The sequence below is a fragment of the Hemitrygon akajei genome, chromosome 9 (assembly GCF_048418815.1).
Source record: "Hemitrygon akajei chromosome 9, sHemAka1.3, whole genome shotgun sequence".
Lineage (NCBI taxonomy): Eukaryota > Metazoa > Chordata > Chondrichthyes > Myliobatiformes > Dasyatidae > Hemitrygon > Hemitrygon akajei.
Window position 1 is genome coordinate 68,616,038 of NC_133132.1, and position 24,830 is coordinate 68,640,867.

Genomic DNA, 24,830 nt, shown 5'->3' on the forward strand with positions numbered 1-24,830 from the left:
TTTCCACCGGCAGGTCATTCCGTACTCTCATCGTCCTCTGGGTGAAGTTCTCTATCATATTCCCCTTAAACATTTCACCTTTCCCCCTTAACCCATGACCTCTAGTTCTAGTCTTGCGCAGCCTCAGTAGAAAAACCCTGCTTGCATTTATCCTGTCTATTCCCTCATAATTTTGTATACCCCTAGGAAATCTTCCCTCATTCTCCTATTCCCCAGGGAATAAAGTCCAACCTTTCCCTATAACTCAGATCGTCAAGTCTCAGCAACATCCTTGTATTTTTCTCTACACTCTCAATCTTATTGATATCTTCCGTGTAGGTAGGTGATCAGAACTACACTTGATACTCCAAATTAGGCCAACTCCTCTACTCAGTGCTTTGATTAATAAAGATCAATGTGCCAAAAGTTGTCTTTGTGAACCTATCTACCTGTGAAACTACTTTAATTGAATTATGGATCTGTGTTACTCACATCCCTTTCTTCTACTGCATTTCTATAAGCCCTACCCTGGTTTGCTCTCCCAAACTGCAACTCCTCACACTTGTCTGCATTAAATTCCATCTGCCACTTTTCAGTGCATTTTTCCAGCTGGTCCAGATCCAGCTGCAAGCTTTGATAGCCTTCCTCTCTGTCCACTATGGCTTCAATTTAGTGTCATCTGCAAATTTGTTGATCCAGTTTACCATGTTATCAACCAGATCATTGATATACTGTGGATGACTAAGCACAAATCCCTGCGGTACCTCACTAGTCATGGGCCTTCAGTCAGGGTTTCAGCCATCAAGTACCACTCTGTCTTCTCCTGCGAAGCCAATGGCAAATCTAATTTATTACCTCATCCTAAATGCCAAATGACTGAATTTTCTTGATCAATCTCCGATTCGGGACCTTGTCAGAGGCCTTACTAAAGTCCATGTAGACAACATCTACTGCCTTTCCTTCATCAACTTTCCTGGTAACTTGCTCAAAGCTTCATAAGATTGGTTAGACATGACCTACCACGCACAAAGCCTTGTAAGTAAGAGGTGGTGTCTGAGAGTTGGCACCTGGCCTCAGCAAGGTAGAGGTCAGTCTGTCAGACTGCAATCCCCTTGGGGGACTTCTCATCTTTCTTACCCCTTGAAAAAGATTCTACTTAGGACCACCAGGATCTCCCACACCATCACCAACTGCATCAACTCTGGAGATCTCATACACTGCCACCAAACTCAGAGTGCATTTGTCTCACACTGCTTGTTTCTGGCTCTTACCAAAGATCCACAAACCTGACTGTCCGGTTAGTTCCTTTGTTTCTGCCTGCTCCAGCCCCACTGAACTCGTGTCCACATACCTCAAATCCTTTTTATCTCCTTTAGTTCAGTCTCATTCCACCTACTTTTGTGACACTTCACATGCTCTCGATCTCTTCAACTTCAATTTCCTTAGCCCTCGTCGCCACATTTTTGCAAAGAATGGCCAATCCCTATGCACTTCTAACCCCCGTGAAAAAAGCTTTGAAGCTCTCTGCTTCTTTCTGGACAACAGACCTAACAAGTTCCCCTCCACCACCGCTCTGTTCCCTCTGGCAGAACTGGTGCTCACACTCAATTTCTCTTTCAGCTCCTTCCACTTTCTCCATACCCACAGTGTAGCCATGGACACCTGCAAAGGCCCTAACTATGCCTGTCTTTTTGTTAGCTACATGGAATAGTCAATGGTCTATAAGCCTTCACTGGTAATGCTGCCCATCCCTTTCTGCACTACATTGACGACTGCATTGGTGCTGCTTCATGCACTTGTACTGAGCTCATCAGTTTTCCCTCCAACTTCCTCCCTGCCCTTAAATTCACTTGGTCTATTTCTGACACCTCTCCCTTTTCTTGATCTGTCTCCATTTTTGGAGACAGTCTGTCTACTAATATATTTTTAAGCCCTCTGACTCATAACTATCTTGACTATACCTCTTCCCACCCTGTCTCTTGTAAAAATACCATTCCCTTTCCTCAGTTCCTCCATCTCTATTGCATCTGTCCCAGGATGAGGCTTTTCTTTCCAGAACATCGGAGATTACTTCCTCCTTCAAAGAATGGGAATTCTCTTCCTCTACCATTGATGCTGCCTTCACCCACATCTCCTTCATTTCCTGGACATCTATCTTCATCCCATCATCTATGCCTTTGGCATAGACTTTGGGACTACCACCCCATGAGCCTCTATGTCCTTCACATCATTTTCTGCAACTTCTGCCATCTTCAATGGGACCTACTACCAAACACCTCACCCACCCACTCTCTGCTTTAAGCAGGAATATCTCTCCCTGCACCTCCACCTCCCATTTGTCTCTCCTCGTTGATCTCCTTAGCAGTTATACCTGCAAGTGGAACAAGTATCACATCTGCTCATTCACCTCCCTCACCTCCATTCAGAATCCCAAGCTATCCTTCTATGAGAGGTAACACTTCACCTGCAAGTCTGTTGGGACCATCTACTGTATCCATTGTTCTTGGTGTGGCCTACTCTACATTGGTGAGACCACTTTTTCAAGCCCCTTTGCTCTGTCTGCAACATGGAGGATTCCCAGTGCCCAATCATTTTAATTCTACTCACCATTCCCATTCCAACATGTCAGTCTATGACTTCCTCTATTACCATGATGAGGCCACTGTCAGGTTGGAGGAGCAACACCTGGTACTCTGTTTGGGGAGCCTCCAATCCAATGGCATAAGCATCAGTCCCTCCCCCTTATCTCCTTTTCCATTCCCATCTGACTTCACTTGTACCCCTTCTCCTAACATCACTATCACATACCTCTGATGCCTCCTTTCCTTTCTCCCATGGTCTACATCACTCCCCTATCAGATTCCACCTCCTTCATCTGTTTACCTTTTAAATCTATTATCTCCATGCATCTCACTTCATCCTCTTCCCCACCTACCTTCCTTTTCCTCTCACCTGGCTTCACCTAGCACTTTCCAGCTTGTACTCTTTCCCTTCCCACCACCACTACTTTTTTCTGGCTTCTTTCCCCTTCTTTTCCAGTCCTATTAAAGGATGTCGACTCTTTGTTTCATCTCCTTAGATGCTGCCTGTCCTGCTGAGTTCCTCCTGCATTTTGTGTGTCTTGGCCTGAATTCAGTGGTTGGTAAGATGTTCGAGTCCATTATTAAGAATTAGGTCTTGTACTTGGAAACACATGATAAGATAGGCTGAATTAAGCTTGTATTCTTTGAGGTAAAATCTAACCTGACAATCTGTTGGAATTCTTTGAGGGAATACCAGGTAGGATAGACAAAGAAGAGTCAGTAGATGTTGTTTACTTGGATTTTCAGAAGACCTTTGACAAGGTGCTGTATGTGAGGCTGCTTAACAAGATAAGAGCCCATGGCATTACAGTAAGGATACTAGCATAAACAAAAGTTTACTGACAGGAGGCAATGAGTGAGAATGAAGGGTTTTTTTCTGGTTGGCTGCCAGTGATGTTCTGGGGCAGTCAGTTTTGGGTCTGTTCCATTTCACATGTCAGTGGTTTGGATGACAGAACTGGTGATTTGCAGATGATTCCAAGATAGGTGGAGGGGCAGGCAGCTGTGAGGAAGCAGGGAGTTTGCAGAAGGGCTTTTGATAGATTTGGAGAAGTGACAAATGGATTACAGTGTAGAGAATTCAATGGTCATGCACTTTAGAAGGGACTATTTTCTATGTGGAAAGCAAATTCAGAAATCAGAAGTGCAAAGGGACTTGGGAGTCCTTGTGCAGAATTCCCTAAAGATTAATTTGCATGTTGAGTTGGTAAGGAAAGCAAATGCAATGTTGGCGTTCATTTCAAGAGGACTAGAATATAAAGGCTTTATAAGGCATTGGTCAATTCGCAGTTGGGTATCGTGTGCAGCTTTGGGCCCTTTAATTAAGAGAGAATCTGCTGGCATTGGAGAGGGTCCAGAGGAGATTCACAAGATTCTGGGAATGAGAGGGTTAACATAGCATTTTGCTTTGGGTATGTACTTGTTGGAGTTTAGAAGAATGAAGGGGGATCTCATTGAAACCTATTGAGTATTTAAAAGCCTAATTAGAGTGGATGTTGAGATATTTCCAATTGTTGTGGAGTCTAGGACCAGAGTGGACAGCCTCAGAACACAAGGACTTCCTGTAATGATCAATCAGGTTCGTGAGTCCGGCAAGTGAAACAGGAAATGCACTGACTTCAAATAGGTATATTAATCATTTATTTACAAACAGTAAAAATTCAATCAAACATTCATGTTCCCCAAGTTACAGACACTACAAAGCTGAATACTCAACAAATTCAACAAGCATCACACACAAAATGCTGGAGGAACTCGGCAGGCCAGGCAGCATCTATGGAAAAAGATAGATAGATACTTTATTCATCCCCATGGGGAAATTCAACTTTTTTTCCAATGTCCCATACACTTGTTGTAGCAAAACTAATAACATACAATACTTAACTCAGTAAAAAATATGATATGCATCTAAATCACTATCTCAAAAAGCATTAATAATAGCTTTTTAAAAGTTCTTAAGTCCTGGCGGTTGAATTGTAAAGCCTAAGGGCATTGGGGAGTATTGACCTCTTCATCCTGTCTGAGGAGCATTGCATCGATAGTAACCTGTCGCTGAAACTGCTTCTCTGTCTCTGGATGGTGCTATGTAGAGGATGTTCAGAGTTTTCCATAATTGACCGTAGCCTACTCAGCGCCCTTCGCTCTGCTACCGATGTTAAACTCTCCAGTACTTTGCCCACGACAGAGCCCGCCTTCCTTACCAGCTTATTAAGACGTGAGGCGTCCCTCTTCTTAATGCTTCCTCCCCAACACGCCACCACAAAGAAGAGGGCGCTCTCCACAACTGACCTATAGAACATCTTCAGCATCTCACTACAGACATTGAATGACGCCAACCTTCTAAGGAAGTACAGTCGACTCTGTGCCTTCCTGCACAAGGCATCTGTGTTGGCAGTCCAGTCTAGCTTCTCGTCTAACTGTACTCCCAGATACTTGTAGGTCTTAACCTGCTCCACACATTCTCCATTAATGATCACTGGCTCCATATGAGGCCTAGATCTCCTAAAGTCCACCACCATCTCCTTGGTCTTGGTGATATTGAGATGCAGGTAGTTTGAGTTGCACCATATCGCAAAGTCCTGTATCAGTTTCCTATACTCCTCCTCCTGTCCATTCCTGTTGACATTTTAGGCCAAGACCTTGACTATACTTTTTTTCCCATAGATTCTGCCTGGCCTGCTGAGTTCCTCCAGTATTTTGTGTGTGTTGCTTGAATTTCCATCATCTGCAGATTTTCTCATTTGCGATTTGGTTTCAACAAGCATACTTGGTTAAAAGTGTGCGCAGAGCATACCTTCTTAAAGATTTTGCCTTAAACAAAGGAAGAAGTGCGAGCCCTTCCATGTACCAAGAATATTTGAAACTGGACACTCAGCATCTATCCAATGGGAAAAGCAGCTGCACCTTCTAAACTAACCAATCATAACAGAAGTGACTTTTGACAATCAGAATAAAGCATGCTCTTACAGGACAAGTCCCTTTAGAGCAGAAATAAGGAATTTCTTTAGCCAGAGGTTGGTGAATCTGTGGAATTCATTGCCATAGATAGTTGTGGAGTCCAAGTTATTGGGTATATTTAAAGTAGAGGTTGATAGGTTCTTGACAAATCAGGGCGTCAAAGGTTACGGCAAGAAGACAGGAAAATGCGGTTGAGAGAGATAATAAAACAGCAATGATGGAATGGAAGAGAAAACTCAATGGGCTGAGTGGCCTAATATTGCTCCTGATTATGGTCTTATGGAAAGTAACCCACTGAGCAGTGTGTTAAAATGCTGAGAATTGCTATTTCTCTACAGAGCCATGATGAGGCAGGAAGATATAGCATGGTAACCAGAAGGCATTTGATAAGGTCCCACATAGAAGATTGGTGGGTAAAATCAAAGCTCAGGGTATCGGGGGGAAGGCATTGACATGGATAGAAAACTGGTTGGCAGATAGAAAGCAAAGGGTAGCGGTGAATGGGTGTTTCTCGGAATGGCAGGTGGTGACTAGCGGGGTGCCACAGGGCTCGGTATTGGGACCACAGCTGTTTACCATTTACGTTAACGATTTGGATGAAGGCATAGAAAATAACATCAGCAAATTTGCTGATGATACTAAGCTGGGTGGCAGTGTGACGTAATGAGGATGTTAGGAGAATTCAGGGTGACTTGGATAGGCTGGGTGAGTGGGCAGATACTTGGCAGATGACGTTTAATGTGAATAAGTGTGAAGTTATCCACTTTGGGAGTAAGAACAGGAAGGTAGATTATTATCTGAATGGTGTAGAGTTGGGTAAGGGAGAAATACAAAGAGATCTCGGAGTCCTTGTTCATCAGTCACTGAAGGTGAATGAGCAAGTGCAGCAGGCAGTGAAGAAGGCTAATGGAATGTTGGCCTTTATTACAAAGGAAATTGAGTACAAGAGCAAGGAAATCCTCTTGCATTTGTACAGAGCCCTGGTGAGACCACATCTGGAGTATTGTGTACAGTTTTGGTCTCCAGGGTTAAGGAAGGACATCTTGGCTGTAGAGGAAGTGCAGCGTAGATTCACGAGGTTAATTCCTGGAATGTCTGGACTGTCTTACGCAGAGAGGTTAGAGAGACTGGGCTTGTACACGCTGGAATTAAGGAGATTGAGAGGGGATCTGATTGCAACATATAAGATTATTAAGGGATTGGACAAGATAGAGGCAGGAAATATGTTCCAGATGCTGGGAGAGTCCAGTACCAGAGGGCATGGTTTGAGAATAAGGGGTAGGTCATTTAGGACAGAGTTAAGGAAAAACTTCTTCTCCCAGAGAGTTGTGGGGGTCTGGAATGCACTGCCTCGGAAGGTAGTGGAGGCCAATTCTCTGGATGTTTTCAAGAAGGAGCTAGATAGGTATCTTATGGATAGGGGAATCAAGGGATATGGGGACAAGGCAGGAACCGGGTATTGATAGTAATTGATCAGCCATGATCTCAAAATGGCGGTGCAGGCTTGAAGGGCCGAATGGTCTACTTCTGCACCTATTGTCTATTGTCTATTGTAAAGAACTTTTTGAACCACTCTTTGCACATCCTTTGGTAACTCTTTCAGCACCACAGTGAATTGAACTGGAAAACAGGCTTTCTATCAGTAGGCATTTCAAAGCCCTAGGGAAAAATCTTAACCAAGAAAAGTTGCTGTGAAACTCACTGTGGAATGTTTGGCTCTCTGGAGTTCAGAGCTTTCTGCACTGCATAAGTTCACATACTTGTAATATCTTTGCTGGTAATGCCTTTTTAAATGAACTTGGAACCAAGGACTTATAAATCAGAAGATGATTTAAATGGTGCTTTTACCATGAAAATTGTGCTTAGTTTCTGTTTGTGAATAGAAGGTCATGTGTTCTTAACAAATTCTTTCAAACCACCCCAGCTGGCTAAGTTCACATGTAATTAAAATTCTATTCCAGGTTCATTGTCCTTACAGTCTATAATAATCGGTTTGTGGCCAGAAAAATGATCCGCTCAAAATTTAACAAAGCAAGGCTGAAGAATTATCATTAGTAAAGTAGCAGAGAAATATAGCAAACTGACTGCATCGAAAGCATTTTTCAAAGCTGTGGTGTTTTAATAGGCTCTCAACTGCCTTTTATGAGTCTGGTCCAATTGTAATGTAGTTTGAATCGAATACAAGCATTTGGAAATAATATCACTTTCCTTTTCATTCCTCTATCTTTTTTTATAACTTTAATGACTACTTTCCCTTTCAGCATTATATGCCTTTCTAATGTGCGCAGTGGTGTTAGGAGTTGCTCTTTACAATGAGGTGAACCTGAGCTACATCTACGATCACTTGCTACAACTTGCACTCTCAGCCGTGATGTTTGCCTTTCTGTTCAGTATTTACCTTTATGCACGTTCCTGGCGTGTTCCTGCAGATGATCTGGCTCCTGAAGGAAATTCTGGTAAGTGATTTAATTGAAGAGATTTGGAATAATTTTATTTGTCCACCTTTTCATTTACGTTTTTCTAGTGCTTCCCAACTCCCTTTGGTGATATTAATCACTGCTTTAGTAGCCACTGTACAATTAATAAGCTAAGGAAAATGCTGCTTCATTTTGTATCTAAATTGCCTCAGTAAAACATAGTGTATGCAGCACATACAATCAATGGAGAACAAAACCTTTTTGTTCTTTTTGTCGCTGCGACCCAGACTTTCGTACACCAGTAAGCTTTATTTCTCAAAGCAATTGGTTGTTGGAACAGAGGAGCAGGTTACATGAAGTAGGAGAAATTCAAGTTCAAGTTCAATTCTCATTGAACCATACACATGAATACGATCAAACAAAACAGCATTCCCCGGGGCCAAGGTGCAAAACACAATACCAACAGTCTCACACAGCACTAGGCACAAGGCACAAATAATTACAAAAGCAGAAAAACATTGTCAGAAAAAAGATAATGTTGTAGCGGTGTGCTACAAGCAGCGCTGCAATAACGACATGGAGTCGGTGAGCTGAAGTTACAAAAGAGGTTTACTCAAACTTCGCAGCCTCACTTTAAAGTCTTCCTGCTCATATTCACAGCCCCTTGCTGGTGAAGCAGGCTTGGCGCCCTCTTTGGGACCGGCCTCAATGCCGGCGCGCGCCACTTTGTGAGCCGGTTCGAGTGCGCTGGGAAATGGGTCGCCACAAGGTAACTCAAGTCCCTGAGTGTCATTGCCTGTAGATTGATGGTGCATGGGATGTTGTCCTGGAGCCATACTTCTGCAAGAACAAGTGTGCAGCAGTCCTCATCATGTGCAACTCCAGCTAGAGACAATTGCAGTCCAAATTGTCTTCCACTGAGTTGAACACTAGAGAGCAGCATCAACAGGAGGGGCCAGCCCCCAATTCAGCTAGGACTCCTGTGCTTCTGCCATGCCTCTGTTCTCTCCCTCACTGCCTCTGGTATCTTCTCCCCTAGCAGGTTGCAGCTTGAGTGCTTGGGTCTATGCGATAACCATTGCCATGCAGCTCCCCTGCCAGCAGTCCCACCAATGAGCTAGTGAATTGGACTTGCTTAGTATTCTACATTGCCAATATCCAACGGGGTCTTGTGATCTCAACAAAAATATCCAAGACAACCATTTACATCATTTGTTGGACCGTGCACCGCCTCTAACATGGTGTAGCAGATAGCAACACAGTGTGCCCCAAGGGGTGGGGGGGATAAAAATAAAATGCTGGGAATATAACTCCTTTCTTTTAGATCTGTGACTGGCCATTTTACCCCTCAGAATCAGGTTTAATATCACCGGCATATTTCACTGAGGCAGGGCAAAGATTGCGTTTGTTCTTCCCCGAACAGATTCCATTTTGCAGCTCCATCCTTCCGTATTATAAACTATTACCCCAGATTCTTTTCTTTCTGGCAGCCACATGAGCTACATTATTCCATGATTCATTGATATATATCCACCACCTTTTCTCCTTGTCCAATCAAGAAATGGATCTTACATTTGACTATACACAGTGCTATCTCATTGAATAAAGTTCAGACCTAGTGGTGTATTGGTTAACAACGTCCTTTTGATTAAATATTGATTCACATGCACTGAAGCGTTCTTGCTGGAAGAGGTAGAAGTACAAGAGCACAATGGATTTAGGTCCTGTATAAATCAGCCATTGCAACCTTTATAATGCCTGTATTGGTTTGCAGGTAGTTATGTTTATGACTTCTTTATTGGCCGTGAATTGAATCCACGTATTAGAAACTTCGATCTGAAGTACTTCTGTGAGCTACGCCCAGGCTTAATGGGCTGGGTGAGTTTGAAATATCTGCCTAAAATTATGTGGTATTTTTGACTGTGATAATACTAGCAGGACTTTTGGTTCTTCAACTTCTGCCTTTTTCTTGGATTCTTCTCAATTTGTGTGTGCCGTAGGGGTGGTAGAAGAACCCTGTGTATATGTTTGTTCTATTTGACATTTGCTCTGCTGTAGGGTTTTGTGCTCTATTGCAGGCAGTTATAACAATCCAGTCAATTGAAATACATAATTGCTGAGCTGTATTTGAATAAGTGATGGCTGCTACAATGCCTTTGGAAGCTGAGACTTCTATAGAGAAACTGATATGTCACATTATTAGCAATGTCTTGGCACTGGAAAACCTGGGCCAATAATTATGGCAGGGCTAGGATACCAGATGTTGGCATCAATAAGTCCTTGTGTAATATTAAATTCATGTAGTCTGAAAGGGTGGGTGTAGTTTAATGGGGGGTGTAGATGAAAATATCACACAGAATGCACAGATTTTTGTGTCCAGCACCAATGAAACCTGATGTACCTTTCATTTAAAATTTAGTCAGATCTTAGTGTTGCTGGAGAAGTATGTTATAGAATAACAAGGGACTGCGATCTTTCATTTTGACGTAGCTGCCAGCATGTGAGGATGAACCATTTGTTTCAGGCCTGTAATTATCTATCACAAAAGCTATCAGGTCAGACCCTTTCACTAATTCAGTGAAACCATATCTCACTGCTCTGAGATCTCTGCTGCCCTCCAACTCTTCGACCATGTACTCATCCAGACTTGCCATCACAGCCACATATCCTTCCTGGGAACTTGTCTTCACCACCATCTTGTTCCACATGGCTTCCAGCTCTGTTTTCAGGCCTCCCAGTTTGAACCCACCAAGGATGCCAGGTACCTATGTTTGATTGACTGCTTCTGCCGTCACTTCTCCCTCCGAATTCTATGCGCCTCACTCTCCTATGCCTGCCGTGGACCTCTTCAACATTTCATCCTCCACTGGATCCGTGCTCCAGCTGCCAGCTCTTTGCCTTCCTTGTGTCCAGGAAGAATTGGAAGATTGCTTGTTTCCAGTCTGTGGATACCACCATCTCCAATTCTGGTTCTGACAACCCAGGGCTCTCCAGACCATTAATACCATCGTTGCCAACTCCTGATCCAGCAACCTTGGGCAGTTCTAGAGCGTGGATCCCGTCACCACCAACTCTGGTTTCAATGACCCTGGATGAATTACGCAGCTCCAGCTCTGGCTCCAGGCAGGATCTTGACTGTCACCACCTGCAGGCTGAGATTTGACTCTGTGTCGCTGTGCCCTGGGCTACTCTTCCTCCACCACCACTCTCCAACCCCGGGTCTCTCAGGCTCTCCTCTCACCTCTTGGGTCCTCAGACCCTCCATCTTCATTCCACTCTACTTTCACTGACACCACCAATTCTCCCCCACCCCTCCAAACCAGTTGTAGCTCTAATCCCTGCCGTGTTTTCATCATTCCTTCTGATCCTCCCCTCTCTGAGGTGGAATATTCTCTCTTCATCTCCATACTCCAGGGGTGGCCATGTGCCCCAACTATGCCTGTTTTTTCATTGGTTACATAGAACAGTCCATGTTTTAAGAATTCTCCCCAATTATTCTTGCACTGCATTGGTGCTTCTTCATGCACCAATACTGAGCTTGTCAGTTTCATCAAGTTTGCCTCCACCCTGCCCTTAAATTCACTTGGATCTTTTCTGCCACCTCTCTCCCCTTTCTCAATCTCTCTGTCTTCATCTCTGGAGATGTGCTGTCTACTGACATCTTTTATAAACTTACTGATTCTCACAGTTATCTTGACAATATTTCTTCCCAGCTCCTGTAAAAAATGCTGTCCCCTTTTCTTAGTTCCTTTGTCTCTGCAACATCTGTTCCCAGGATGAGGCTTTCCTTTCCAATATATCAGAGATATCCTCCTTTTAAGAACAGGGTTTCCCTTCCTCCATCCTAGATACTGCCCTCACCCGCATCTCCTCCATTTTCCAGACATCCATACTCATTCCATCTTACTGCCACCTTAACAGGGATAGAGTTCCTTATGTCCTGACGTACCACCCCATGAGCCTCCACATCCAATGCATCATTCTCTGCAGCTTCCACCATCTTTAATGGGATTATACCACCAAGCGTATCTTTACCTACCCCCACTCTCCACTTTCCGCAGGGATCACTTCTTCTATGATTCCATTGTGTCCTCCCCATTAATCTCCCTCCTAGTACATATCCCTGCAAGTGACAGAAATGCTAAACCTGCCCATTCAATTCCTCCCTTATATCCATTCATGGGCCCAGGCAACACTTCACCTGAGTATCTGTTGACATCATCTATTGTATCCAGAGCTTGCTATGTGGCCTCCTCTACATTGGTGAGACCTAGCATAAACTGGGGAACCTCTTTGTTGAACTCCATCTGCCAGAAGTAGAATTTCCTGGTGGCCATTTATTTTAATTCATATTTCCTTTCCCGTACCAACGTGTTGATCCATGGCCGCCTCCTTTGCCACAATGAGACCATTCTCAGGGTGGAGGAGAAACACCTCATATTCTGTCTAGGTAGCCTCCAACCTGATGACTTGAACATCAATTTCTGCTGGTAATTTTTTCCCCCCTCTCCTCTTCCCTACTCTGGCCTCTTAACTCTTTTCCTTACCTACCTATCACCTCCCCCTGCTGCCCCTCTATCTTCCCTTTCCTCCCATGGTCCACTCTCCTCTCCTGTCAGATTACTCCTTTTCCAGCCCATTACATTTCCCATCCACCTGCCTTCACCTATCAATTTCTAGCTGGTCCTCCTTCCCCTCCCCCCATTCTTTTGTTCTAGCATCCACACCATTCCTTTCCAGTCCTGATGAAGTGTTTCTGCCTGAAACGTCAATTGTTTATTCATTTCCATAGAGGCTGCCGGACCTGCTGAGTTCCCCCAGCATTTTGCGTGTGTGCTGCTTACGATTTCCAGCATCTGCAGAATCTCTTGTGTTTACAAAAACCATCTGTTGACTTTATTTTAATGTTTAATAGGATGGATTTGCAACCCCTGAGGTTGCAAAAGGCTGAATATTGTCCTGCTCTGCGTCTGTTTTGCAAAATGGTAATGTTGCACCTTGTGACACATCCTGTAGTTTGGGTTTCCTCCTGTGAAGTCAAATTTCACAAATATGTTAAATTATTCTGGGGCTTGCAGAGTTACTTGGTGGGAATGAGTACTAACTTGTTTCTCTGAATGTTGAAGGTTGTCATTAACTTGGGATTGCTGTTTGCTGAGATGAAGGTGCAGAACAGGGATGTCCCCTCACTGGCAATGATCCTCGTAAACTGCTTCCAGCTTCTCTATGTACTTGATGCACTATGGAATGAGGTAATTCTGATGCTCTAATCTTATCAGCACTTCAGTGATTTTAGAATAAATGCAATTTGCTAGCCCATGATGACCCAAGCATGGTACCTACTAGGAGTTGCTCTTTGTGAATTTGTTGGGTGAAGGCAGGATTTTGCTTGGTTTTACTGCTGTTTTGTGATTAGAATGTCAGCTAGCACTTACTCTTCGAGTAATACAGCAGGGAAACAGCTCTTCAGCCCAACTCATACATGCCAACCAAATTCCCTTCCTGAGCTAGTTCCATTTAGCCTATATTCCAGGAAGCCTTTCCTATCCAAATATCTTTTAAAATTTATAATTATACTTATCTCTACCACTTCCAGCATATTGGCTCTTTTTCCAGCGCTTTTCTCCAAATTCCAGCTTTGAACATTTCCCTGTTCACACTTTTGTTTTTCTGAATATTTGAACATAGGCAGGAATTTTGACGACCATGGATATTGTGCATGAAGGCTTTGGTTACATGCTGGCATTTGGCGATCTGGTCTGGGTACCATTTGTGTATAGTCTACAAGCTTACTATCTGGTTAATCACCCGAATGAACTGAGCTGGCCTTTGGCCCTGGCAATTATTGTTCTCAACAGTAAGTGAGCTTCTCTGTCTAATTGATATTTGTTAATCAGAGTGCTACTTTATCTCAGTGTTTCAGTAATCGCATGTATGCTTGCATTGCAGCTGTCGGTTATACCATATTCCGGGCATCCAACTCACAGAAGAATGCCTTCCGAAGGAACCCTCATGACCCCAAATTGGCATGTGAGTATCATTGTTTATTTAATAAACATTTTGACTGTAGGTAATAGTCAAGTGAAAAGATCATATTACTGTTCTGAAAAATTAACATCTCAGTTTCGCTGTTATTATTTCAATGCACCTAAAATACTGGACTATTTTCCTCAGCATTTCTGTGCAATGCAGTGGGTTTGTATGACCAGTCAACCACATTATGACAATTATGCCACAATCCCCTTGTGGCTGTAAAGAGCAGGACTTTACCATGTTGTCTTGGTGTAACTACTTGCCCATATCCATATAGTGAGAGTACCAGATCTTATTTAAAATAAATTAAATTGATCACTGTTCCCATCTTTACAGTTTGGATGAGTATCGTTGCACCTGTGATATAGTTTCTTCTGTGTCCTTATTACTGGAGAAGACCTGTTTTGTTCAGTTTAGTTACAGCAGTAGTTACTTTATATAAAGTTGCACATGGTTTTCTTTCTACAGATTTGAAAACTATCCCCACTGCAACAGGGAAGAGTCTAATTGTTTCTGGATGGTGGGGATTTGTCCGTCACCCAAATTACCTGGGAGATCTGATCATGGCTTTGGCTTGGTCTCTGCCCTGTGGTGAGTAAAGAATTCATGAATGGGCGTAATAATGATTCAGTGATGGGAAAAGGCTGGTAATCAAGTTTCCTATGTCCTGGTTAGGAATGGGACTGAGGGGTGGACGGTTAACTAAGCTGGACACATTTGAAATATTTTGCAGCTTCAGATGCACTACCCAAACCAGGGAGATAAATTTGCAGAAATATGTGTGATGTTAGCGTAAGAAATGTTGAATTAACTTCGAGCTTCATTCAGTGAACTATGGAAAAGAACCCATTGTAAAGCACCATCAAACCTTCACTTGCAAATTAAACACCAGCCGAGAATCCTATTCCCAGAGGTCAGAATGAGAAGAGAGGTAAAATAATATTTATGCGAAAGAGAGCTCTGGGACTGGCACCAGAAAAATCCTCACACCCATCCATTGGACATCATGTTACTGTTATCATCAACCCATTTATTTGGCTTTTACAGATGGTTATACAGCAATGAAATAGACAAAAATACATACTTCCAAAAGGAAGCTAATTGACTCCAGTTCATCCACCATGCTGGTTTCCCTGCCCCCCTGTGATATTGCTGTTTCTGGTGAACAGATCTGCCTGTCAGGGTAACTCAGCTATGCAGTTAGGAGCATAAAATGTTACGAGACTACAGATGCTGCAATCTGGAGGAAAACAGTGGGCCTCACAGGATCTGACAGGGGAAATGGACAGTGGACATTTCAGGTTGAGTCCTTTCATGTATTGTTGCCAAAGTGACAGTGGCTTAGCTGATGTTGACAACAGAACCTCACTGGGTTTTTTGAGGTCTTTTATTAACAGTATTCCATGATAATCTTGCATTCAACATTCAGTTTCCTCTAAACTGAGAATTCCTTTATAGTAAGATGCCACTCACTAAAGTTGTACAGGAATTATCAATATTGCTGTTAAAACATGAATTCATTAAGAATAATGAAACTTGCCAAGAGTGCAAAATTTAAGCCATTTGTCCGAACTATTACACTCTCTGTTTGAGATTTTGTTAGATATATTGAAAAGTATAGTGAGATTGTCCAGTGTTGCTTGGGTTGATTATCCAGTCGGCATCCTTGAATTTAAGGATAGGGGGAGTTTTGGTATCTGTTATTGGGGTGGGGGAGTAAGCAACAATGCTGAGAGAGAGAGAGAGGAGGGTGAAGGTTCTGAGAAAGGTATGTCTAGAAGAGAGCAGAAACTGAGTGGGCATGTCTTCGCTGAAGAATTATCAGAGAAATGGGAATGGCTGGAGGCTGCAAATAAGATATAAATGTTTTTCTGACTATCTGGTCTCTGGTGAGTGTTTAGCATAGGCTCCATGCAGTGATTCATTCACACTCGACAACAGAGTATCAAGTGCTAATTTTATTGAGAATTGCTGTTTTTGTTTCTACAGGCTTTAATCACATCCTTCCATACTTCTATGTGATTTATTTCACTTGTTTGCTTGTTCATCGTGAGGCCAGAGATGAACATCAGTGCAGGAAGAAATATGGTGTAGCTTGGAACAAATACTGCCAACAGGTACGATATCGGATCATCCCCTATGTCTACTGAGCAAGAATGTGCACAAAAGATCTGTTGTTTAAAAATATTGCACACGATCAAGGAAGATTATTGAACGTATTAATCATGCAACCTCAGTTTTTAAAAAAAGTATATATTTTTTCATTTCTACCCTGTCATGTTTTGTTTGGAAATAAAAATCTTCATTATGTTCAGTTAGCCACATGCCTTGTCACTTCAAAGGCATGGGAGCATTCTGACAAGTTTTAATATATTTGTCTAATGCGTGGGTAATTGTTCCTTATTGTGCAGTTTTAGCATATTACTTGCTTAACAGAAGTCTTCCCTTATCTCAGGGATTTGTGAAAGTGGAACACTCTGTAATTGGAACATTGATGTTTATCGTGGCTCACTTTTAAGAACACAATTTTTCATCAATTTCCCTTTATTGCCAGTTGTAACACATCTTAAATTGAAATAACTCTCCAATATTTCCATTATCTTCTGTCCTTCATTTCTTCATTCATGGGTTACAATGAATTGTCATCTCCTCCATTACTTCACACTCATAATTATAGGCTATTTGATGAGTACTCTTAAATAGAACATGTTAAAAATATAACATAACATGAATTTCATGCCTTTTCCCATTTGTTCATTTGACTGAGGTTTCCTCCTTCATTCCCCATGTTTGAGAATAGGCAAGTCAAGAACTCCGATGGCTGGCTGTTCTTGAATGTTCTGATGCCCATTCCATTTAGTGCCATTCTTCTTCCCTCACACTTTTCATTCTCTTTCTCCACTTGCTCTTCCAAAGTCAGCTAAACTTTTAACAGGGAATGTGGTATTTGGGTTGTTTAAATGATGAAGGCATGAATTCTGTGTTTTAGTATAACTCCTCACTTACACATTGGCTTGTCTGTTACTCCTCACCTCTCACCCTCTCCAACTGTTATCCATTCAAAATTAAAATTTAAACCAGGCTCCCCTTGCTGGGTACCTGGAACAATTCCAAACGTTGTAAGCTTGTTAAGTCTTAGAATGTCCTTTTACTACATTCTACTTTGTGTGTACTTGGGTTTTTGCTGGATTTCATGCTAAAATGAAGATGTACAGTGTTTGGCTGTCTGGTATGACAGTAGTTAAAATGCATTTTAGTCACTAGGTTTCTTTAAATGTTCTGCTGGTGTCCAGAATTAACCGGTCTTTATCTGTTTTGCATGAATTGGTGTAAGGAAATGTGGACACACATTCTACTGCAGTGAAGCCTTCTATGTAAAGGTATATTTTGGTCACGGATATGGCATTTGACTTGAAACTGTTGTGGTCCGTGAGCAATGAGCTGTATCAATACCCGGCAGCCTGTTGGTAGTGGGTGCAGGATCTTTGTTCAGTGGCTGATAATTTTTCTTTAAACGTTTACTTCATTCTCTTTGTAACCAATTTCAGTATTAATGAACTGTTTAATGAGTTAACCGAGGTGTATCTATTCTCAAATGTGAATAAAAACACTGGATAAGGCACTCTAGCCCTAGCCTGTGGTATGTTGCTGCTGGCCTACTTCCTCAGCAGGAAAACAAGATAGCTTTCTACATCTTTACATTTTCTCAGACTTTGTTGACCCAAATTTTGAATTCTTCTGTCCTGTATATCAGATGTACAATTTAACAAGAGAACATTTTTGATTGTTCTTGATTTTATGCAGCTTTGAGTACATTTTTTATATTAATGGGAATTACAGTATTTCAGATGGAATTTGCGTTATCCACCTTCCCTCTAATCTGTTCTGTACTGGGGGACACATTTCCAAAAATGTGCACCTGTTTAAATCTACATTAGCAAGTGGGACAAATGGAATTTGCCGTAAATGTTTTTGTTCAGAGGAATCCATTCCCCCTGTTTGGTTCCTGCCAACCCCTACCCCCTGCTTTCTGTAAGCCACTTCTGAGGTACAATAATATTGGCCTTGTGTTGCACCTGCCTGCCTTGGTTCTCTCTCTGATCACATGCTATTGGTTGCCCAACCCTTTGAGAATGCTGTACTGTTCCATAGGAACATACCTGTCATCACCTTCCCTGTCACCTTACCACCACTTGCCCCCACCATATTCTTTTTGTCAAAATTCTATCTATTTTTCCCTTAAAAATTCAGAAACTTCTATTGCTTTTGAGGCAAAAGCCCTTCAAAGAAAGAAAATGCATTTCATCTGCTCTAACTGGGCAACCTCTTTCAATAGCTCTAGTTTCACAAGTATTGATCCTGACAAGATTTGTGGTCAGTCATGTCCCCACTCACCCTTCTATACTCATGGATACAAATCTAGCTTATCCACCCTTCCCTTAGGAGGTATACCACTCATTCTAGCTAATAGCCTTTCTCTGAACTACCTCCAATTTGAATCCTCCTTTGCATAAGGAGTCCAATTCTTTACATTGTATTCCTGATGCACTCTTGCCAAAGTGTGACCTTCCTCTTGCATTCAATTCCCTAGCAATTAATATTAGCTTTCCTGATTTCTTGCTACTGCTGTATTACGATCTTATGCAAATCATAGTGCATCCAGTTATTACTGTATCATAGAACTCTGCAAGCTCTCAACATCTGCTACATCATAGAAGTACAATAAATTAATTGACCATTTTCCTTTCTCAAAGCCATGATTAATTTTTCCAATCTCCTACAGTAGCATTTTCAGTAATAGATTATATTATCTTCCCTCTAATATGTTAATCTAACCCTTTCTGGCTCTCTCACTTTATACGCAAAGGGTCAGATTTGCTATTTTTCCAATCAGGAAACATTCCCTGAATCAAGGAAATTTTGGAAAATAAACCAGCATGTTAACTCCTCTACAGCATAGCATCTGCAGTTTCTTTTAAATATTTGCCTTAAGTAGCTGCCTGTTTTAAATCTACCAAGCTCTGGAGGTTTATTAGCTCGCAAACATTTCTTAGCCCTGTTTCCAATCCAGGCGTAGTTAAGAGCTGGAATGGAATTACAATTCAAAGTGGCTCTGGAGGAAACAGAATGAGCACTTGCAGAAGTTTTTCCAGGATTCCATGTTTGGCCCTTGTGCTATCTATGTGACCAGTATAATGGAGGATAAAGTAATTTAGTATTTAAGACTCTGTAGATGTAAAGTTTATTTGTGGTAGGGCAGCTAGTAGTAAAACTGGCCTAGATGGTGATCTATAGGGATAGCCTTGGATCATTTTACAACAGAAAGTAAAGCCCTGTGATATCAGAGAATAAACAGCAAAAAAGGTCTATTAAACAAACTATAGAATTGTATCCAAGAAGCAGATTCTGTCTCTCAGTACAGATTGCACCTGGAATCGCACTTTTTCCCCACTCTAGTCAAATTATCACCCATAATGGTCCCAGTGTGAGAAAATTACAGTATCCACTTGAAAATGGAACTCCATCTGAAATCCTGTTAGTTACCCATACAACAGCAGGTGAGCTTTGTAGAATCTGTTATATTTGAGATGAACAAAGTAACTGTAAATAGCTTTGTTTGGAGGGGGATTGGTGGGTGGGTGGAAGGGAGTTTTCAATTTTTATTGTAATTGCTCCTATAACAATATCCATTGTACAGTAAGATTACCTTTATTTTTTTGCTGAAATAAAGATTTGTAATTTGGAACAAACTTTTCCTGTAATTTATTTCTGTGGAGTAAGTGCTACTGTTCTTTAATTTCTTGGAGTTAGTAATTAGTTCCAGTTGGCTATGTGCTGGGGTGGTTCTGCAGACTGCAGTAGTCAGTGAAGCAAATTGGTGGGTAATTTGAGAGATTCCACATTGCTATTACTGTTTTCAGTGGCCTGCATGTGTTATGAGAGACCAGAGACTCTTGCTGCTTCTTGGAATTTCTTAATGTCTACAGTGATGCATCTTATTTACCTGTTTATCATTGGTGAATGGGAATGGAGAGTGGTGGTTCACATTCCGGTAGGTGTTCCTGGGAATCTTTTGTTTGAAATGGAATTACTAACATGGCCAAACATTTATTCGGGGCAGGAGAAAGGCAGATTTTGCTAATGTTCCTGAGGAGCTTCCTCTTCAGTCATCTTCCTGCTAGTCATCTTACCTTGACTTGGTTTCTAGCTGCTCTTTCTTGCATGTAGGCAGACTTTACCTGATGTGGCAAAAGTTAGTGGAGGCTCCCTGCAATGGTCCTGAGGCCAGGAAGTTAAAAAAGTTCCTTTCCTGAGTCCAAGCCAGGTGTGCATGAAGGTCATTCGTACAAAATAACACCTAGTTTGGTTCAGTCATTTGAGTGGTTTTGCACTTGGGCATTTTGTGCCTCTGGACCAGAATTGTCTGACATCCAACATGGCACTACCAGAAAAATAGTTCATACCTACACTGAGTATCCCTGGCTGGTGGGAGCAAACTGAGGCTGCATGCAGTCTGCTCAGGAGCTGCTGAGGGTTCTGAGGGCAGCTTGTGTTCCTTTAACTGGTTCTGAAATAAATGCAGCACATGGTGTTTTCCTCTCTGATTGCCAAACTAGAGTAGTTGATGGATTTGGCAGCTCCAACCTGTGTAGGGGAAGGCTGCACATCAAATTGACAGCAGTATGGGAGAACATCAGCTGCCCAAAATACATTGCAATTGTAACTGGTAGAGCTTCACCTGAAAATTAACTTTGAATTAAAAAGACAGTGTTTCAGTTCTAGCCACACACATTCATGCTTGCATTATCAGTGATGAAGCTCTAGCCAGATTTCTCATTCTGCCACAACAGAACCAAAAATGCATGTTACCCTTCTTTTCCACATTCTCTCTCATTTCTGTCTCAAACAAAGGGACTGGCCTCCCATGAATAGGTTTCCCAATGGTTGTTGTAGTAATGTTTCCCTCCAATTCCCTTCCCCATCTCCATTTTGTGATTGTGGGTCAGCCTTTGTACAGCTATCAATGGCATCTCCAACCCTCCCTCAATCACCTCCCTCATTATCTGATTCAGTAGAACAACTCTCTTTGCAACATCACAGGCTATTACTCCGGAGATCTGATGCTACCAGTCTCACCCTTGGGTTAACCTGGGCAGCAGCCCAAAGGCGTGCAGATCCCCCCTCGCCAGCTCAAGTTCAGTAATGGGGATGAGAGACGAAGGAAATTAGCAGCTGAATTTTCACAAAAAACTTTTTAATTTGTACAACAGAAAACATCACAGTCCTCTGCCATCCCTACTCCTGGTATCTCAAAATACTTGTCTTTCAACCCACATCACCACCCCTGGATACAGACATCAGAATGAACCAGTGATTGATGGGAACCCTACACAAGGAGTAGGCAGCCTTGGTTCAATGTCCATGATGGCTGGGCAGGACATTGAGAACTGGGCACGCGGCATGCATGGCTGGAATAGTTCAGGAGGAGGTCTAGGCAATGAGAGCCTGGATGTTCTGCTCTTCCAGTGTCCTGAGCGTTTAACTGCCAGGGGATGGCCAAGTCCTGATGTCAATCCTGGTTCTAATTGAAAGAATCCTTAATCTCATGTACATATCCAGCTGGGTCTAATTGTCAATTCCACCCCAGGGGAACTTGTCTCCCACTACAGGGAACCTACTCAGTCACTTGTTGGAATGACCCACACCCTACAAAGCAGCTGCCTGTCCACTCGTGGTAGCAGGATGCAGAGGAGAAAAATCCCCTTGTCAGAACCACAGCTGGGACAGGATGATACAATGCATTGAGATGGTGGAGTGATAGAGGGACGGATCCTCCTTGCCAAAAGATCTCTGATGTTTACATTCTACTTCTGGCATACTGCTCAGCCCTTCTGCGGACTTCCTCCAAGTCAGAACTATTCCCGGTTCCCTTGGCGATAAGGTCAGAGCCTCCAGCACTCCCGCCCATGCCTGCACAGACAGCCAGGGCCCAGTCCACCGCAGACAGACTGCTCCACATGTCCTGGAGAAAACAGGCAGTCAGACTAGACAAGTGGGGGGTGGGGGGGACAGAGGAATAATTCAGTGTGGGAGAGTTCGAGGAGGAATTTGTTGGGGTAGGGAGAGAAAATGTAGAGAATGGTGGTGGCATCCGTCGGTCTCGAGAGACCATGGATCTGCGCCTGGAGTTTCCAGGGCGCAGGCCTGGGCAGGGTTGTATGGGAGACCGGCAGTTGCCCAAGCTGCAGGCCTTCCCCTCTCCACACCACCGATGTTGTCCAAGGGAAGGGCACTAGGACCCATGCAGCTTGGCACTGGTGACGTCGCAAAGCAATGTGTTGTTAAGTGCCTTGCTCAAGGACACAAACACGCTGCCTCAGCTGAGGCTCGAACCAGTGACCTTCAGGTTACTAGTCTGATGCCATGCCCACTAGGCCACGCGCCAACTCCACTATGTGGAGAATAGGAGTGTTGGATGTGGGACGCTCCACTTGCTCCAACCTCATGGGGGAAGGTCATAGGGAAGAAAGGACAAGTGGTGGGGCAGTGGGTGTTGTTCAGTGGAATGGTGGACCTCTGTAGTGTGGGGTTGGCAGAGAAAGGGATTGTTGTGCTCGGTGCACAGAGGAAGAAGCCCATCATGTTACCACTCACCTGGGGAACCCGACACACACACAGAACCTTGCCCCCAGGATGGGGGCTCAGTAACATTACAGAGCAGCTTGGACACTGGACGGACAGAAGCTTCACCATCTTCCCCAGGACCTGGAACACAGAGAGAGGTAAGTCTGGAGAGGAAGAGGGGGAGGAGGGATGGTTGAAAGATGGGGAGGTTGTGGGTGACAGAGGTAGGGGTGACACACTCACAGTGATGGGCTGTTCTGGTATGGTATCCACAACCAACGTCTGGTCTCGTGACTGCGCCAGGACAACACGGAGATGGTCAGCGGCCTGAGGGGAGGGAAGAGGTTCCAGTCCCATAGTCACAGGCGGAGGGGGAGAAAGAGAATGAGATGTCAGGTAGTCAACTCCCACCACCTCAGCAAACCCCAGCCACACCACACTGCAGCTGAACACCAGCCCACTGCACAGCACCCCTTTGTGGATAACCACATCACCAGCTCCTCAAAGAATGAGTTGAGGAACTAGAGCTTGGTTGCAGGAGGCAGGTAACTGGGTGACTGTCGGGAGAAGGAAAGGAAATGGGCAGCCAGTGCAGAAAACCCATGTGGCTGATCCCCTCAATAATCAATATAGTGTTTTGAGGGGGATGATGTACCAGGGAGGAGCCGTAGATAGGAAATGTGAGGAGATCCTTGAGAGACTTTAGGGAGTTAGGTAGAAAGCTGAAATACAGGATCTCTAGGGTAGTAATCTCTGGATTGCTGCCTGTGCCACCTGCCAGTGAGGGTAAGATTAGGATGATTTGGTAGATGAATACATAGCTAAGCAACTGGTGCAGGGGAAAGAGTTTCAGATTTCTGGATCATTGGGATCTTTTTGGGAAAGGTATGACCTATACAAAAGGGACGGGTTACACTTGAACCCAAGGGGACCAATATCCTTGCGGGCAGGTTTGCTGGAGTTGTTTCGGAAGGTGCAAGCTGATTTGGCAGGGTGATGGGAACTAGAGTGATAGGGCTGAGTATGGGGTAGTTGGTTTACAAATGTCAACGGGCTAAGTTGCAATGTAAAAGGGGGACAAAGTCAAAAAGGGTGATGAATACAGGACTGAAGGTGTTGTATTTGAATGCACACAGTATATGGAATAACGTAGATGAACTTGTAGCAGTTACAGATTGGCATGTATGACGTTGAGGGCATCACTGAATCATGGCTGAAAGAAGATTATGGTTGGGAGCTTAACGTCCAAGGATACCCATTGTATCGACAGGGCAAGCAGATAGGCAGAGGGGCTGGGGTGGCTTTGTTGGTTTAAAAAAAATAAAATAAAATCTTTTTTAAAAATGGTGACATAGGATTAGAAGATGTAGAATTGTTGTGGGTAAGGCTGAGAAACTGCAAGAGTAAATAGACCCTGATGAGAGTTGTATACAAAACTCCAAACAGTAGAAGATGTAGTCTACAAATTACAATGGGAGATAGTAAATGCGTCTCAAAAGGGCAATGTTATGATAGTCATGGAGGATTCCAATATGCAGGTAGAGTGGGGAAAATCAGGTTGGTGCTGGATCCCAAGGGGCAATTTCTAAAATGCCTCATAACAGCTGCACAGATTGACATTGTGGTTAAGAAAGCATATGGTGTATTGGCCTTTATTAATCGTGGAATTGAATTTAGGAGCCGAGAGGTAATGTTGCAGCTGTATAGGACCCTGGTCAGACCCCACTTGGGGAGTACTGTGCTCAGTTCTGGTTGCCTCATTACTGGAAGGATGTGGAAGCCATAGAAAGGGTGCAGAGGAGATTTACAAGGATGTTGCCTGGATTAGGGAACATGCCTTATGAAAACAGGTTGAGTGAACTCAGCCTTTTCTCCTTGGAGCGACAGAGGATGAGAGGTGACCTGATAGAGGTGTATAAGATGATGAGAGGCATTGATCGTGTCGATAGAGGCTTCTTCCAAGGGCTAAAGTGGTTGCCACAAGAGGACACAGGTTTAAGGTACTGGGGAGTAGATACAGAGGACATGTTAGGGATAAGTTTTTTTATGCAGAGTGGTGAGTGTGTGGAATGGGCTGTTGGCAACGGTGGTGGAGGCAGATACAATAGGGTCTTTTAAGAGACCTTTGGATAGGTACAGTGGTATGCAAAAGTTCAGGCTCCCCGGTCAAAATTTCTGTTACTGTGAATAGCTGTGAAGTGAGTAAAAGATTACCTGATTTCCAAAAGGCATAAAG

The 24,830-nt window shown here is 43.2% G+C and overlaps 2 protein-coding genes across 4 annotated transcripts in view; one reads left to right on the forward strand and one right to left on the reverse strand.

The window, feature by feature from the left end:
- Nucleotides 1-17,591, forward strand: part of lbr (lamin B receptor) — a 63,048-nt gene extending 45,457 nt beyond the window's left edge. The window contains exons 8-14 of the mRNA XM_073056243.1: nucleotides 7,781-7,975; nucleotides 9,711-9,814; nucleotides 13,063-13,188; nucleotides 13,625-13,793; nucleotides 13,886-13,966; nucleotides 14,438-14,560; nucleotides 15,959-17,591. Coding sequence (XP_072912344.1) covers nucleotides 7,781-7,975; nucleotides 9,711-9,814; nucleotides 13,063-13,188; nucleotides 13,625-13,793; nucleotides 13,886-13,966; nucleotides 14,438-14,560; nucleotides 15,959-16,119 — 959 coding nt within the window. The 3' untranslated portion in view covers nucleotides 16,120-17,591. The remainder of the gene's footprint in view (nucleotides 1-7,780; nucleotides 7,976-9,710; nucleotides 9,815-13,062; nucleotides 13,189-13,624; nucleotides 13,794-13,885; nucleotides 13,967-14,437; nucleotides 14,561-15,958) is intronic.
- Nucleotides 17,592-18,028: 437 nt separating this feature from the next.
- Nucleotides 18,029-24,830, reverse strand: part of aars2 (alanyl-tRNA synthetase 2, mitochondrial (putative)) — a 75,410-nt gene continuing 68,608 nt past the window's right edge. For all 3 annotated transcript variants that reach the window (XM_073056241.1, XM_073056239.1, XM_073056242.1), the window contains 3 exons: nucleotides 22,838-22,921; nucleotides 22,625-22,735; nucleotides 18,029-21,992 (listed from right to left, as the gene is read on the reverse strand). In XM_073056241.1, the coding sequence (XP_072912342.1) occupies nucleotides 21,828-21,992; nucleotides 22,625-22,735; nucleotides 22,838-22,921 (360 nt within the window). In that variant the 3' untranslated portion in view covers nucleotides 18,029-21,827. The remainder of the gene's footprint in view (nucleotides 21,993-22,624; nucleotides 22,736-22,837; nucleotides 22,922-24,830) is intronic.